The sequence below is a fragment of the Schistocerca nitens genome, chromosome 2 (assembly GCF_023898315.1).
Source record: "Schistocerca nitens isolate TAMUIC-IGC-003100 chromosome 2, iqSchNite1.1, whole genome shotgun sequence".
In the NCBI taxonomy this organism is placed as follows: Eukaryota; Metazoa; Arthropoda; class Insecta; order Orthoptera; family Acrididae; genus Schistocerca; species Schistocerca nitens.
Genome location: NC_064615.1, coordinates 451,051,864 through 451,069,707, shown reverse-complemented (window position 1 = coordinate 451,069,707; position 17,844 = coordinate 451,051,864). Strand labels below are relative to the sequence as shown.

Here is a 17,844-nt window from a genome sequence, read left to right as displayed (position 1 = left end):
GAAACATAGTAGGTGAATATGGATTGGGGGGAAGGAATGAAAGAGGAAGCCGCCTTGTAGAATTTTGCACAGAGCATAACTTAATCATAGCTAACACTTGGTTCAAGAATCATGAAAGGAGGCTTTATACATGGAAGAAGCCAGGAGATACTGACAGGTTTCAGATAGATTATATAATGGTAAGACAGAGATTTAGGAACCAGGTTTTAAATTGTAAGACATTTCCAGGGGCAGATGTGGATTCTGACCACAATCTATTGGTTATGAACTGCAGATTGAAACTGAAGAAACTGCAAAAAGGTGGGAATTTAAGGAGATGGGTCCTGGATAAACTGAAAGAACCAGAGGTTGTAGAGAGTTTCAGGGAGAGCATAAGGGAACAATTGACAGGAATGGGGGAAAGAAATACAGTAGAAGAAGAATGGGTAGCTCTGAGGGATGAAGTGGTGAAGGCAGCAGACGATCAAGTAGGTAAAAAGACGAGGGCTAATAGAAATCCTTGGGTAACAGAAGAAATATTGAATTTAATTGATGAAAGGAGAAAATATAAAAATGCACTAAATGAAGCAGGCAAAAAGGAATACAAACGTCTCAAAAATTAGATCGACAGGAAGTGCAAAATGGCTAAGCAGGGATGGCTAGAGGACAAATGTAAGGATGTAGAGGCTTGTCTCACTAGGGGTAAGATAGATACTGCCTACAGGAAAATTAAAGAGACCTTTGGAGAGAAGAGAACCACTTGTATGAATATCAAGAGCTCAGATGGAAACCCAGTTCTAAGCAAAGAAGGGAAGGTAGAAAGGTGGAAGGAGTATATAGAGGGTTTATACAAGGGAGATGTACTTGAGGACAATATTATGGAAATGGAAGAGGATGTAGATGAAGACGAAATGGGAGATAAGATACTGCGTGAAGAGTTTGACAGAGCACTGAAAGACCTGAGTCGAAACAAGGCCCCGGGAGTAGACAACATTCCACTAGAACTACTGATGGCCTCGGGAGAGCCAGTCATGACAAAACTCTACCATCTGGTGAGCAAGATGTATGAGACAGGCGAAATACCCTCAGACTTCAAGAAGAATATAATAATTCCAATCCCAAAGAAAGCAGGTGTTGACATGTGAAAATTACCGAACTATCAGTTTAATAAGTCACAGCTGCAAAATACTAACGCGAATTCTTTACAGACGAATGGAAAAACTGGTAGAAGCTGACCTCGGGGAAGATCAGTTTGGATTCCGTAGGAATGTTGGAACACGTGAGGCAATACTGACCTTACGACTTATCTTGGAAGAAAGATTAAGAAAAGGCAAACCTACGTTTCTAGCATTTGTAGACTTAGAGAAAGCTTTTGACAATGTTGACTGGAATACTCTCTTTCAAATTCTGAAGGTGGCAGGGGTAAAATACAGGGAGCGAAAGGCTATTTACAATTTGTACAGAAACCAGATGGCAGTTATAAGAGTTGAGGGGCATGAAAGGGAAGCAGTGGTTGGGAAAGGAGTGAGACAGGGTTGTAGCCTCTCCCCGATGTTATTCAATCTGTATATTGAGCAAGCAGTAAAGGAAACAAAAGAAAAATTCGGAGTAGGTATTAAAATTCATGGAGAAGAAGTAAAAACTTTGAGGTTCGCCGATGACATTGTAATTCTGTCAGAGACAGCAAAGGACTTGGAAGAGCAGTTGAACGGAATGGACAGTGTCTTGAAAGGAGGATATAAGATGAACATCAACAAAAGCAAAACGAGGATAATGGAATGTAGTCAAATTAAGTCGGGTGATGATGAGGGAATTAGATTAGGAAATGAGACACTTAAAGTAGTAAAGGAGTTTTGCTATTTAGGGAGTAAAATAACCGATGATGGTCGAAGTAGAGAGGATATAAAATGTAGACTGGCAATGGCAAGGAAATCGTTTCTGAAGAAGAGAAATTTGTTAACATCGAGTATAGATTTAAGTGTCAGGAAGTCGTTTCTGAAAGTATTTGTATGGAGTGTAGCCATGTATGGAAGTGAGACATGGACGATAACTAGTTTGGACAAGAAGAGAATAGAAGCTTTCGAAATGTGGTGCTACAGAAGAATGCTGAAGATAAGGTGGGTAGATCACGTAACTAATGAGGAGGTATTGAATAGGATTGGAGAGAAGAGAAGTTTGTGGCACAACTTGACTAGAAGAAGGGATCGGTTGGTAGGACATGTTCTGAGGCATCAAGGGATCACAAATTTAGCATTGGAGGGTAAAAATCGTAGAGGGAGACCAAGAGATCAATACACTAAGCAGATTCAGAAGGATGTAGGTTGCAGTAGGTACTGGGAGATGAAGAAGCTTGCACAGGATAGAGTAGAATGGAGAGCTGCATCAAACCAGTCTCAGGACTGAAGACCACAACAACAACAAGACAAAGAAGATGCCTACATTTTACATAGATAAGGATGTAAATAAGTAAATTTAAAAAAATCTAATGGCATTTGTTTCAATAGTTAAAAGTTCAGCTATACTGAAGGGGCAAGTTAGTTTTGAACGTTATTTGGCACTTAGAAATAAAACAAAACATAAAATAAAAAGGTACTTTGTACTTTTTCCTAAATACTTTTTGATATATTTGTATGTATATATTTTCTTGGATGAATAGATATTGACATTTTGAAATATAGGGACAATATTTACACTATTCTACTATTCTTTGTTCTCAGTGCTGTGGAGAATGTGCCACATGATCTTTGTCAAAAAGATCCACTATGTATTTGGCTTGGGTCATTAACAACAAACTACCACATTTGTTAGTTCTTTAGTGGTGGTATTGTTTTTTTCTTTTTTTAAAAAAAGGACTATCCCTCATAAGCTCACTTTCATAGTCCAGTGTTGGGCTAACAGCTCTCAGAAGACAGGCAGTTTTGGCATTGGCATTAACACCATGTTACCTTGCTGAATTCCCCCCTTGGTGGACAGACTTTAACTAAGTCCTCAAAGTGAGGAGAGGTTTGAGGGTAGGACTATGCAGGAGAAGGAGGGCAAATGTGAACACAGGAATCTCTGTGTGCGATAAGGGCAGATCACTTCCAAGATGTGGAGTACCCAAAATAGATTAGATTGGATTCCCTATCCTCCAGGATATGTAATATGTCAGAAAAACAAGGATATACAATAAATATTTATGGAGGAAAACAAATATGCTAGTGTACCTTTCAAAGGTCTCAAGTGAAATGATCCTCATGGACATGGAAAAAGTTCAAATACCTTAAACATATTTTCATTTAAAAGTTGATAAATAACTTGTCACAAAACATGTAAATGTTCAATACATTGAGATTCTTACACTACCTTAGCCATACATCTTGAAATAGAAAAATCATTTTATAACACTTATATACAATGATCACATTACTATACTGAATTTGTATGGAAGTCAGATTGGACTAATACATTATTTGATGTCATTAGTAGCATATACACATCACTCTGTTCTATTAAGAAATTTGTCAGTGTAGTAGAAGGAGTTTTCCACCAATAAATCCTTAGGCTCCTGTTGAACTGAATTTGTTGTTAAACTTTTTCTGGGTGCTAGCAAGTTGTTCAAAATGTATGTTCCTGAATAATGAACACCTTTTCTGTCAAGTACTAAGAATTGGACATCTCAAAATAAAACACATGCACAGCCCCCTTGTGTGTTTCTGCAAAGTGTTTTCTGTAAGGGAATTCTACAAGCCACCAGCATGTTATTGGCCATTTCAGAATTCTATCTTTTTTACTGCTACTTTTTGAAAAATAGGTGCATTGTGTATGTCTAAGACTGACTTGATGTATTTTATGCTTCTAGTGCTCTGTCACTTTTTGGGTCTTGCAAAATACCGTAGAACACTAAATAGTGCACTGTAAATCCAAATCTTACGATCATCATCATCCATTTGGTTTATTATTGCTCTCTTTTAACCACTATTTACTTTTGACAGTATTGAAATACATGCTTGTGATAGGAAAACCATTTGTTGGGAATCACTTGTTTTGGTAGGTTCCATTTTTAAATTCTTATGTAAGTTATTTATTCTATATTGGTAATCTTTTTGTGTGTTCATACAAAATATTCCACCTTCTACATTTAAACAACTGCATATTCAGCCAGAAAATAGTGTGTGTGTGTGTGTGTGTGTACTATAGCTTGAAAAAAGGTTTTGTCTGAAATCTAGCAATGTTTTCATTCTTTTATGTGTACATGTTGACAACTCAGTACTTCTGCTATTCAGTGTGTTGTTAACTTCACTTGTAAATTATTTACAGTCTGCCAGAGTTTTCCATACCTTATTTTTCTCCTACATTTTTTGTTTTTAATTTATGTTGTCTGTGTATTTTGTTTCCAGCTAATAAAAAATTTGCACAAACAAGATGATGCTCTTCTACGCATCCCTGCATTTGAAAAGGCTGTATCAAGGGTCCTTAAGGATATCAAAGTTGTAAGAAGGTAAGAAAGAACAAAATATCTTCACGGAACCAGGGTAGATAGTAGATTATAATATCTACTAACCAGGAGCACTATGTAAATTTGTGTGGAAAATAAATGGTTCCTAATTTCACACCCTCTCTATTAATAGAGAAGTTATAAATTATTCTGATAAACAACATAAAAGAATGATCCACAGGAAAGTATGTCTAAACTCTACAATTGTACAACAGCCAGTGAGGGAGGGAGGGGAGGACCAATACTGTAGGCATATTGACTTATTAAACAGCAAACCTCAGTAAAATACACTTCGACAAAAATAACAGTAATTGATTAGTTTCCCTGGCTAATATATAAGAAAGCATACTCTAATTTGCACGGTGTGAAAATTTCTGCCATGTATGCAGGATTGGTCCCTGTGTGGAGCCAGCATTGTAAATAAACAAATAGCTTCTATTGTTAGCAGCAGTTACTTGTGTCAGTGCCATGCTGCTATTGCGGTATATTCTGCCTATGCAACATTAACAAGTGTAGAGCAAATCGATTCTGTCATGAACATGTTGCAGTAAACATACATTCCCGGATAAAAGAAAAAAGAAATGTAGACTTGTGATTTAAAATAATAAAAGAAAGTAAAAAATCTTATAGAACCAGGAAAAACTCAAAAGAAGTTAAAATGCCATGAACTGTACCATAATTAATTGAGAAAGTGTAATTCTGTGTGGTAATACAGGCTGAAGCATGAATTAAAATTTTTATGCATCTTTAAACCCATTAGATACACAGGAAAGCAAAATTATCGTAAAAAGTTATCATTGCAGTGCTCAAAATAAAAAAATCTTAAATTAAGTACTATAATGCAGAAAATAATCAATTTTTGACAATATAATGTAAATGGATGGATAAAAAATCTACTCACCAAACGGTGGCAGGAAAACGCTCATATAAAAGAAGGTTTTATGGATACAAGCTTTTGCAGCCAGTAGCTCCTTCTTCTAACAGAAGGGTTGATGGGGAAGTAAAAGGGGTAAAGGAAAAGAACTGGATAGGTATAGGAAAAGAGGTAGTGTTCAAAAAAGTTGCTCAGAACCCTGGGTTAGGGGAGACTTACCGTACGGGATGAGAAGTAGAGCTTTCTTTATCATCCTCCTAACATCTTGCTAACTATCATCCATGGAGGATTTTCACCTGTAGTGACCTCACCTCCACAGACGGTTGCCTTGGTTAGTTATTTCTGAAATCAGCAGCTAGGTGAGAGGCTGTTACTTCTGCACAGCATTGGGGAATGACTATGGTACATTGGGCAGGAACTTTGTCTGGGGCATGGCAATGGGCTTTGTGTCACATGTCAACTATAACTGTGTGCAGGTGATTGGTGTGAACAGAACTGTAGTGATAGTTGAAGTCTGGTGGCATAGTAGTCATTGAAAACTTGCCTTCCTTTTGTACAATAGTATACAGTGTCTTGACAGTACTCCACAATAGAAACATATCAGCATGTTGTCCTCCATCCTCAGAATGTCTGTTGTTCTATTGGTCATTATACTTGGCAGAGGAGTTGATTTTACTTGCATTGGTCAGATGCTGGGTTGTTGTTTGATGTCTGTGAGGTAAGTTCCAGTTGACAGAGTTCATTAGTCATGACACGTTCGATTGGTGGTGGAGATTGGTACTAAAATAGAGAAACCTCTTCTTCAACGTGCTCTTTTGCCTCTTGATGTATGGGATTGATATTCAGGGCTACTACCTCTTGTTTACATGAGCTGACATTGCTAGCAGCCATGAACTGTTGTATCTCTTCTCTAACTATAGTTGCAGTCACAAATGATGGCTGTCAAGTTTAGTCTTGTTCTGCGCACCTTGTCATGCATACACCGACAGCCAAAGAGACATTTGGGACTCAGTCAAACGTCTTTCATTTGACTAATGGTTACCTGATTGCAGCTGACTTCTACTGTCTTTTTGGACTCCAGTGACATTCTGAATATACAAGCCTTGGGAAAGATGTACGTCTTTTATTCCAATTCCTGTCCATGTGGGCTGTGGCTTTTATGTTGCCTAGTTGGAGCCTCGGTGGTATACAAGGTGTAAATTTTAAGCTGACAAACCAGAATAACTCGAAAAATAATCTTCACACGAAAAAATGTGTAGAATCCAAAGTTGATTATTTTCGAGGGGGACATCTGCTGGTGCTAAAATTAGCCCACCAACCCAGCCCCCTGGGGGTGATGTGGGAGGCAACTTTAAAATTTCAAATGGGAACCCCCATTTTTTATTTCAGAATCAGATTCTACATAAAAAACTGTGGACATTTTGTTTTGATTCTTGGTAGTTGGTGCTGTAATTCAAGAATATCCATGTTCTCATTTTTGAGTGGAAAATGGTTACGGATAAATAAAAAGTACTTATTTACTTCATAAATTTTGATTCGCTAAAACTAAAACTCTCCCTCTCTCCCCATAGGGTGGAGTTTCTTGAATTACAGTGCCAACCACCAAGAATCAAAACAAATGTTTGAGACAAAATATACATAGTTTTGTATGTAGAATCTGATTCTGCAATAAAAAATGGGGCGTCCCATTTGAAATTTTAAAGCTGCCTCCCACCCCACCTCCAGGGTGTGACATAAAAATTTCAAGAACCATCTAGAAAAGAGAAGTACTAAATAACATTTGTATGAGGATGCAGTCATTTTATCCTCATACTGGGTGGATACACCAACACATATGCACACGATTTGGGTTATTTTTGGTTTCATATGGCCCTTAGAACAATGGCTGCCAGTTTTTATTTTTATGTTGTAATAATAATGATTTCAGATTGGTTTCCAACAGAATTTTCGTCCCAGTTGTGTAGCTTTGCCTGTTCCTTATCAGTCAGCCGTATTGCTGTTTCTGTTGAGGAGATTTATGCATCAACGTAATTAGCATCTCACAGCTTTTCACCTCCCATCTCTCGATTTTCTTTGGTGCTTGTGGTCGACAATTAAACCACCCATTCTTCCGTATGTTTCTTAACATTAACTTCGCTGGGATAGTGTTAGTTGTAGATTTCTTTGAACTGATGAATGCAATTAATTCGGTGTGTTTGCTTGTGGTAGCAATAAGTACATGGAAACTGATTTAATCCTCAAAAGAGGTGTTCGACTGGGTTACTTTCAGGATGATAGAAAGATGTGAGGATTTGTTTGTTATTATTTTGCTTGTAAAAATCTTTGCCACTGGTAGCCTATTAAATTACCAGCATTGTCAGACAGCAAGTTCTGCAGCTTACTGATGTACTGAATCTAATCATTCGCCAGCTTGTTAATAATCACTTGGGATGTAACCATTTTGATGGTTACATGGTTTGATTTAATATATTTACTGAATATGTCATAAAATTGTATGATGTGTTTCACTTCTCCTCTAGTCTAACTGATGGGCCTGTTACATCAATACTGACAACTTGCAGAGGTTTCTTTATTATGATCAGATGCAAAAAATATTTCGAACCCTGATTTGTATTATGATCAGATGCAAAAAAGATTTCAAACTGTGATTCAATGGCTTAACCTTCTGATAATGATGACATTTTCATAGCACGTTCTGTACCTTATATTGTAGATTTGGTATGTTGCAGTACTGTCAGATTTTTTCTAAACTCCAAATAATTCCATAGTGCCCCAAGCAATATGTGTATGCCAAATTAATTTTGCTTTGTAATTGGATGGAATAGATACGGACCATTGTTTGGATTATGGAGTTACTCCCATGATCCAACATGTGTTGGTACAATTTGTACAAAGTGGTAATGTTCTGATTATCTCCAGTGCAAAGTTGTTGAATAACATGATTCCAATGATTATGTGCCTTCTGCAAGTCATACATGTTGCTTCAGATTTCTAAATAGTATTTATGATAATTTTTGTTCTTCATTAAAAAAATATAGAACTCAGACATTTGTTCATCAGCATCCTCTGTATTCCTCAATCCTTCCAGAAGTCAAGAAAGAGCATCACCCATAACATTATTCTATCTTTTACATACACTATTTGAGACCTGTATTCTTGTAGGATTAATGTCCAATGTGCTAAACATGGTTGTAACAGCCTGCACGTCTGAAGAAAACTTTAAGCCTGATAAGACTTTGATGTGTACCAGCCAGATAATAGTGGAATTTGCAGGAAGACCAGATAATGGCGAGTGCTTCTAATTTTGTTGTCATGTAAGCATGTTCACAATCTGTTGTGATTTGGCTAGCAAATGCCACTGCACAGAATGGCGGCCAGTTTGCCAGCTAGGAATGCAGGAAGGAGGGGCAGCAGGTATACGGGGTGGCACGCTTGTAGTGGCCAGTGGGAAGTGGCACACATTGAAAGTGACGTGGAGCATGAATTGGGAAGGGTTGGCCGAACGGAGGAATGGGAGACTGTTGGATGGAGAGTGCAGGGATAGTGGGCTACATGGAGTGAAGCCAGGATGATTACGGAAACAGAGGATGTGTTGTATGCATAACTCCCATCTGTGTTGGTAAGAGAAGCTGATGGTGAAGGGTAAGCTCCAGATGTGTTATGAAGTAGTCATTGAAATTGAGCATGTTGTGCTCAGCTGCATATTGCGCCACCAGTTGGTCAACTTTTTTCTCGACAACAGTTTGGCAGTGTCCATTCCTCCTGGTGGACAGCTGGGTGGTATTCATATCAACATAAAAGGCTGTGCAGTGCTTGCATCAGAATTGGTGTATGGCATGGCTGCTTGTGTAGGTAGGTTGGGTGACAAAACACCAGTTTAGGAGGGATGGGAAGAATATTGGGTAGGATATCCCTCATTTTAGGGCAGGATGAGAGATGGTAAAAGTGCTAATGAAGGAATGTGGCTCAGTTGTTCCAGACTGGGGTGGTGTTGGATGTCAAAGGGGGCCAAAGGGGGCACTCCTATGTAGCTGGTCCTTGGGGGCATATGACTCAGGAAATCTGTTTGTGGACTAGGTTTGAGGGGTATTACTTCTCTGTGAAAGCCTTTGTAAGGCCTACAGCATGACAAGACTGTCACCAGGCATAGTGTCGAGAGGCTGTGGGGCAGGGAGGTGTGGAGGGATGGGGGAATGAGGAGTGGAAGAGGAGAGGAGCAGGGAAGAGGAAAGATGAGTGAGTGTATTGGCAGAGGATGGCGTTCAATGGGGATGAGGGGGCTTGAGCAGGTAGAAGGTGATAGGACAGAAGGTGTGGAAACTGTTGAGCGGAGGGTATGTGGACAGTAGGTTGCTGTTTTTCGAGGCCAGGGTAATTTAAGGAGTGGAGAATGTGTTGTAAGGATAACTCCCATCTCTGCAGTTCAGAAAAGCTGATTGTGGAAGGGAGAATACATGTGGCTTGGGCTGCGAAGCAGCCATTGAAGTCAAGTTTGTTATGTTCAGCTGCATGTTGTGGATAAGGGTCTATTGGTCCACTTTGCTCGTGGCCACAGTTTGGTGGTGGCCGTTCATCCTGATAGACACCTGGTTGGTAGTCATAACAGTATAATACACTGTGCATGATAGCACAGAGTTGGCATATAACAAGGCTGCTTTCACAGGTTGCTTGGTCTGATGGGGTAGGATAAGCCTGTCACAGGGCTGGAATAGGAAGCACTTGGTGAGTTAATTGGGCAGCTCTTTTACCTGGCTCTTCCACAGTGATATGATCCCTGTGATAAGGGGCTGGGATTGTATGTGGCATTGGGTTGGACTAGGAAATTGTGTAAGCTTGATGGGCAATGTAACACTAGGAAGCATCGGAAGGATGTTGGATAGGATGTCCCCTCATCTCTGACCATGATAATAGGTAATCAAAGCCCTGAAAAAGGATGTGGCGCAGTTGTTCCAGTCTGGTGTAGTATTGAGTGACAGAGGGGCACTCCTTTGTAGCTGGTTCTTGGGGGTCGTGGGAGAATTGGGGGTGTATGGGGAAATGGCATGGGAGATCCTGTCTTTGGACCAAGTTTGGGGGTTAGTGCCTGTCTGTGAAGGCCTTCATGAGACCTTCAGCATACTGGGCAATGGAGTTTTTGTCACTGCAGATTTTTTGCTGTGGAAGGGATGAAGGCTTCCAAATTTGGGTACCTTTGGTGGTTGTTGGGTTTAATGTAGGCAGAGATGTGGATGGAGCCAGCAGAGATGAGGAAATCAATGTTCAGGAATGTGGCATGCTGGGTTGAGGAGAACCATGTGAAGCAGATGGGAGAGAAGTGTTGAGGTTGTAAAGGAATTAGGATATGTTGTTTTGGCCCTGAGTACAGATCATGGAGATATCATCAATGAACAGACTATGGGTTTGGCATTTTGGAAGGCTAGGAAGAACTCCTCTACATGACCCATAAACAGGTTGGCATTGAAGGGTGTCATGTGGGTGTCCACGACTGTGTTGCAGATTGTTTGTATACCTTTCCTTCAAAGGAGAAGTAGTTGTGAGCTAGGATAAAGTTAGTAAGGCATATGAAGTATGAGGTAGGAGGTTTGGAATGTGAAGGATGTTGGAAAAGATAGTGTTCAATAGTGGCAAGACTGTGGGCTTGAGGGGTGTTGGTCTATACGCAAAAGGCAACAACAGTGATGAGTAGGTGTCCAAGAGGTAAAGGAGTATGGGGATGGTGGAGAGTCGGTGAAGGAAGTGGTTGACATCTTTGATGTGGGGCCTAGATTTTGGGCAATTGGTTGGAGGTGTTGGCCAATGAGGTCTGAAATTCTTTCAGTGGGGGCACAATAACCAGCAACAATGGAGCATCTAGGAATGTTGGGTTTGTGTATTTTGGGGATCATGTAGAAGATGGGTGTGGGGGATGTCATAAGGGTGAGGAGGGAAGTAGATTCACAGGAGAGGTTCTGGGAAGAGCCTAAGACTTTAAGTAGGGATTGGAGGTTATGTTGGACTTCTGGGACAGGATTACTGGCACAGTTTTAAGTTGGAGGAGTCAGATAATTGGCAGAAGCACTCCACCAGGTAGTCACTGTGATTCATAATGACAGTGGTGGAACCGTTGCCTACAGGTAGGACAATTAGGTCAGGATTTATTTTGAGGTTGTGTATGGCTGTCCCCGCACCCACCCACTCCCCACCTTGCTGCCCTACAGCCTCCCGACTCAACACTGGTACTGGGGGCAGTTTTCTCATGCCTCCGTATAGTTCCTGCATGCTCCACCAGACAGCATTCTACACTCGCCCCACCCGTGTCCTACTCCCTGCCCCCTCCAGATTTCTGTGTTCATTCAACGTGACAACTGCATTCTGGTCTGTGCTGCTGAAGATGGTGGTCATGCGTGCCTGAGTTGTGCTTGCTTGTGTGAATGAGTGTATATGTGTTTCCTCTTCTGGAAAATGCTTTGGCTGAATGTAAATGTGGAACAGTGTTTTTATTGTACATGTCTGCAGCTCTGTGAGTCATCTTTATGGCAAGTAGCAGTCTATCCTTTTCCTTACATTATTATTATTATTATTATTATTATTATTATTATTATTATTCTAATTTTGTCACTCACAGATGACATGGATTGATGATTAACTGAAACTTTTTAATTATGTGCAAAAGTTCTGTTGTGAAATTCATTTTATCCTTTTACAGACTGCATGATACTTTACTTCATGTTGATATTTGCCTGTCTGTTAGCCACTTTCACATTATGTTAGCCAACAGGAAGCAATATCTTCATTTCAATGGTTGACATCTCTTCTACATTGATATTATCCTCCTCTACTGCTTTATAATTTGTGGACTACAGGTCTGTTGTAAAGCAGACTTGATACATGTAGCAACAACTATGTAAATGGTCTTTGCACCACAAAACTTCCCAGATGTACTTGTTTCCAAGTGAACTGTTTAGACTGTGGTGGCTTGTTCTCTAGATGCATATATTAGACTTTTCTTCCTCAATCATAGTTATCGGACCAAGCTTTCTCATTAACTCTGTTTGCTCTCGTGGAGCTAGATACAGAGTCTCTGGATATCTGTAGGAGATTTATGACTGTTGTCTTGAAATAAGTTAACACTGATAAGATTCTGTAACTGGGAGTTTGTGTGTTCCATCATAACAGAAGATCAGCATTGCACCACAGTGTGCTGCTCAGACAGCATGTCATCAACCAGATCTTAATTAATACTAGTGTCTTTGTCCTGGATTTCTTCTCCATGGCCACCCTTCCATAAACTGGAAAAAGAAGAATGAAAAAAGGTATCTACATTCAAATACGTATTTGGTGTAAACTAAAATGACCCAAGAAGCAGCAACTTCCAGTTAAAACTCCTCCCATGAATGAGAAATACATAATGTGTGCACAAGTACAGGTTGTGATGCAGGAACAATGACATATGCAAGACAAGTTTGAGTCTGGCTGTGAATTGCACACAGATAGCCAAAATGCTTAAGGAGGCCACTTGCATAAAGCAAGAAATCTGGGTTTGTGTACCAGTCTGGCACAAATTTCCATTGTCATAGTTTCCTTCTACAGCTGACGGGTGTTCAAATTCGTGAATGTGAATACATTTATGTATTTCATTACAGCTTTATTCACCCAAGTGCCCGTTCATGCATGTCTGAAGAAACATTGCATCATTCTTTTTAACTACACAAGCACTGCAATATTGTATTTATTCACCAATACCAGGCAGCAACTTTCAATTAAAATGCCCTTCTCTGTATGGACATTATGTAATGTGTGTACAAGTATGGGAATGATGAGATATGGAAACTGGTGCCTGGTCATGATTTGTGCATGGATAGCCATTGCATTTAAGGTGACTGCTATTGTAAAGCAGTACAGAGGGCTAGGCGGAGACACCCCTGCATAAAGTCAGGATATCTGTTGATAGCCTGTGATGCATTGGTGGCTCACTAAAACATTATTATTTATTATTTTATTCTCGGTGTCTGCAAGTCATTATTCTTCTGCACCAGCCTCAACTGTTGCTCATTCAGCTGCACATGGGATTCTAGCCAATTTCTGTCGATTCAGCTCAATGATTGCATGCCCAGGATGTGATCTCAGTGACCCCAGCACTGTGGCAGACAGCCGGCAACCAGGCGCAGCCATTGCCCAGCACAAAGTGATTTTGTGCTGGCTGCTGGAATGCAGAGTCTCACTCTGAATTCTATAATGTCCCTTGACGACCCATATACGCTGTACCTGGTGTTCATAGTTGTGCAGTAGGTTGATCTCCTCCCAATCCCTGGTAGGTGTCAGTGCCCAAAGGCACCTGAGTGTTGAGCAGGAACGTGGTCCCCAACAGGCCCTGTTGCTGGCTTCCACATTGAAATCTGCTACTGGCAGCACTCTTCAGTGTGGTGTTGTTGGAAGACAGGTAGTTTCTCCATCAGTAGCTGGTAGGTGGCGAGCAGCATAAAGTTCATCAAGTGCATGTCTTCATCTAGTTCATAGACTACCGCATTTACTCGAATCTAAGCCGCACTTTTTTTCCAGTTTTTGTAATCCAAAAAATCGCCTGCAGCTTAGAATCGAGTGCAAAGTAAGCGGAAGTTCTGAAAAATGTTGGTAGGTGCCGCCACAACTAACTGCTGCCGTCGTATATATATAGCGCTACACAGGCATGCTTTGTAGGCACAAAGATAAATATTGGCACCAAAACATCTTCGTCAGTAAATAAATTTTAAAAAAATGTGGAAGACGAGCTTTTTTCTCCGCCCCTAGTTTCGACCACTGCATTTTCATACATTATCCAACGAAGTAAATACAAATTCCGTATTGTTCATCTTCGAATGTAGCAGCATTTCAATGTACTACAAAAATCCGACTGGCAAGACTGTTTGTGATGTTTGTCAATATGGCCAACTCTACATTCTGAATTTTTTCCTACCTGTGAGAAGAGATGGTCGCTAATAGGAACTTTTATGAATTGTGAGTCACATGCAGTATTCTCTTCACCATAAGAATAATACGAATATAAACATTTTGCCATGTATTCTTTCGTGTTTGCTGCTATCTCATTTAAATCCGGTCTGCCTAATGAACTACGAAACTAGAATGACACAACAGCAAACGCGGAAGAATATACATATCATGTAATGTTTATATTCGTATTATTCTTATGCGTAATAGTGATACAGTCAGAAATGAAGCAAGGCAATTGAGTAGATTTTAAAGCTAAGATGACTCTAATTTCTGTGCAGAATGTAATGCACTAAAGAGGCCTCTGCAAAGATTTTTAAACGGAGAAAAATTTTCGCTAAACTCTCGTTCAGAACATCTTCTATCATACGCAGTCTATTATTTGGTTCTTGTTGATCATTATCAAAGAAAGCAGCAGTGTAAGTAATAACAAATAGCAGTCTGTTGCCATTGTTTCGCTAATGAGACGATTCCTCTTTTTAATTGTAAGTGGCGGTAGCATGCACAAAAGCAAGCCATGCCGCGAGCGGCGACAGGCCGTAAACACTCATTATCAGAATGTGACAAACAATGCATGACACAGTACAGTAATGCATTTTCAGCTTAGAGTGTCGTAAACACGTATAAAAAAGAGATTGGCAGTTATCAGATCAAAGAAAAATAAGCAATCAATTCAAACCAGACACGAACGTGAAAAAGGAAGGGTATCCGTACAAATACGGATGGAGCGCCTGACGCATAGCAATGACTACCTGGTAAAGCTTAACTGCTAAGCTTACGACTCGAACCAAACTCCTATAGCTGTATCGTCAGTCATTCAACCTAAATTGTGTCTCATATTACAATGGACCAACTTTGTTTCGATTTGGGTGGGGCCTAAAACTTTTCTCTCCCCTTGAATTTCGAGTCTCAAATTTCAGGTGCAGCTTAGATTCGAGAAAATTTTTTTTCCTTGATTTCGAGTCTTATTTTGCAGGTGCGGCTTAGATTCGGGTAAATACGGTATTCTGTAGCATATAGGACATACTGTAGATTCACTACAGTGTGGTGATATGGTATTGAGTCTAGTGTGAGTGCTATCGATCCCAATGATCAACTCATGATGACAGCTGGAGAGCTGTAATATTTAAAAGGAGCTAGCATGAGGCTGTGAGGTGAAGCTTGGTTCATAATGACCCTATTCTATCCAAAGACACAAAAAAATACCTGTAGTATACAGGAAATGTTACAAAGTCTTTTCAAGGAAGTGCGAAATATACATGAATACTTATGGAATTGAAACAGTTCAAGCCACAACAGAAGAGCTGTCATTACATAAGTAATGGCCATATATCATATGTAGAGCATATCATGAATTCCAGTACACGACAGAGGACTTCTAATTACATGTGTAAACAGAGTAGTGCTGAAGAGAAGATCAGAGGTATAAGTGTTACAGTTGCATAAAATATTTAGGAGTTGGTCATGTGAAACTATACCATAAATGTTCACCAAAGATAGTCCAGTCCACTGCACTTAGCGAGAAACTTATCGTCAAGATATTTTTGAACCATATAACAAAACTACTGTCTAAAGATCTTTGACCAAGAGTTTTCTTCAGTACTACTATATTTACACATGTTATTAGTATATTTTCTTTCAAAAGTCCTATGTGGTATACAGGAATTCATGACATGATCTACATACGAGATGTGGCCAAATGTGATGATGTTGCGTAAACTGTTTTAATCCTGTAAGTATTCGTGTATATTTTACACTTCCTGGGAAAAGAATTTATAACATTTCCTGTGTAGTACATGTATTTTTTGTACCTTTGGGTAGAATCCTTGAAGATAGTCTGTCTGAAACCGGTCGATATTTGGGTTTTAAATATAAAAGAAGCTGATGGTCAAACAAGCATTATATACATTTCTTGATGGCCTTTAATAGTCACCTTCCAAAAATGTTATTAGTAATAAGTGTATACATGCCTTGTATTAAAAAAGATTAGTCTACAACTGTTGTCTACGTTACTTTTTACTAGTTCGTTTTCATTCCACAAATATCTGGTGGATAGTTAACTCAGTTGAACGAGACATCTGATGCTTTGCACAAACATGGTAAGTTGCACAAATGAACACTAGAACCAAGGTTATGCTTGTCGTTGATACATTGAAGCCCTCAGGGGCTCACTATTCATTTGCTGGGTTCAAGCTTGGTGACCCCGGGTTTTCTGAGCTGGGGACTTGTAAGCGCCACCAAACCCCTGTCACTGTAAGCTCCAGGCCTACTTTAGCAACCATTGCACAGTGTGGTAGTGGAACTTTGTGTTTCATTGAGAACAGAGATCTTGGCTAGACACCTGAATTGCAAGGATGGTAAAAACATCTATAAAAAACCTTCACTCTCTGAGTGTGCTGCACGCTGATGAGGTGCATGGCTGTTGAGCTGGATGTGGGGCCAAGATGGAACCCTCTGAATTATCTCCTCCTCCTCCTCCTCCCAGCGGAAAGGGTGGACCACTGATAGGTACTAACACTAAGCCAAATAAGAGGGCTTGTGTAGCCAGTCCTCCTGACTCGGGGGTAAAGTCTGAGAGTTTTAGGTTTAGTAAAAGAACACATGCTGACAGTTGGAATATGTTTTTAATAGAGAAAAGAAAAGAGGGCAGCTTCGAGGAAGTTTTGCCTTTGTATATTTAAAAAGGCTTAGAAGGCATTGCTGACAGTTTAAAAATCAGTTAAGTTATTATGTGATAGGACACTGTTGGTGGAAACAGCAAGTTCTCAACAAGTTAAGCGCCTACAGAAAGCGCAATGCCTTGGGGCATATGACATCGAAACTGAGCTGCACACCACCTTGAATTACAGCAAAAGTGTTGTCACATGTAGGGATCTGATGGACATTCGTAAAGAGGAAATGAAAGGTGAATGGGCTCACAAAGGTACAGTCAATGTGCAAAATAGGAAGGAAGGGAGGCATATTGGGTTTAACATCCCATCAACATTGAGGTCATTAGGGACAAACCACAAGCTCGGATTGTGTCGAGGATGGGGAAGGAAATCAGCTGTGCCCTTTCAAAGGAACTGTCCTAGCATTTACCTGAAGTGATTTAGGGAACTCAAGGAAAACTGATTTGAACTGTTGTCCTCCCAAATGCAAGTCCAATGTGCTAACCACTGTGACACCTCGCTCTGTATGCAAAATAATGTTAAGAGGATGAATGGGGATCTTGTAAAGTCTGACTCCTAAAGTCCATCTCCTTTACCTTGATGTTTAATAGCATGAAACTTCCTGTGCGTGTTAAGGCAGGTTTCCGTCACCTATGCGTGTGGCCTTATATACCAAATCCGATGCAGTGTTTCAAATGCCAGCATTTGGGCATACTACTCTTGGGTCTCATGGAGAAGCTACTTGTGGCAAATGTGGCTAGGCCATCATGAAGGTGTCCCATTTTCTTCTCCGCTGAAGTGTGTGATTTGCTCTGGAGCTCACCCTGTCTGGAGCCAGGACTGCAGCATATACCTGGAAGAACAGAAGATGCAACAGCTTAAGACTACAAAGCATATCC

At 40.1% G+C, this 17,844-nt stretch overlaps 1 protein-coding gene across 1 annotated transcript in view; it reads left to right on the top strand.

Moving 5' to 3' along the window:
• Positions 1 to 17,844, top strand: part of LOC126236323 (T-cell activation inhibitor, mitochondrial-like) — a 356,623-nt gene that overhangs the window by 274,225 nt on the left and 64,554 nt on the right. The window contains exon 7 of the mRNA XM_049945539.1: positions 4,359 to 4,459. Within this exon, the coding sequence (XP_049801496.1) occupies positions 4,359 to 4,459 (101 nt within the window). The remainder of the gene's footprint in view (positions 1 to 4,358; positions 4,460 to 17,844) is intronic.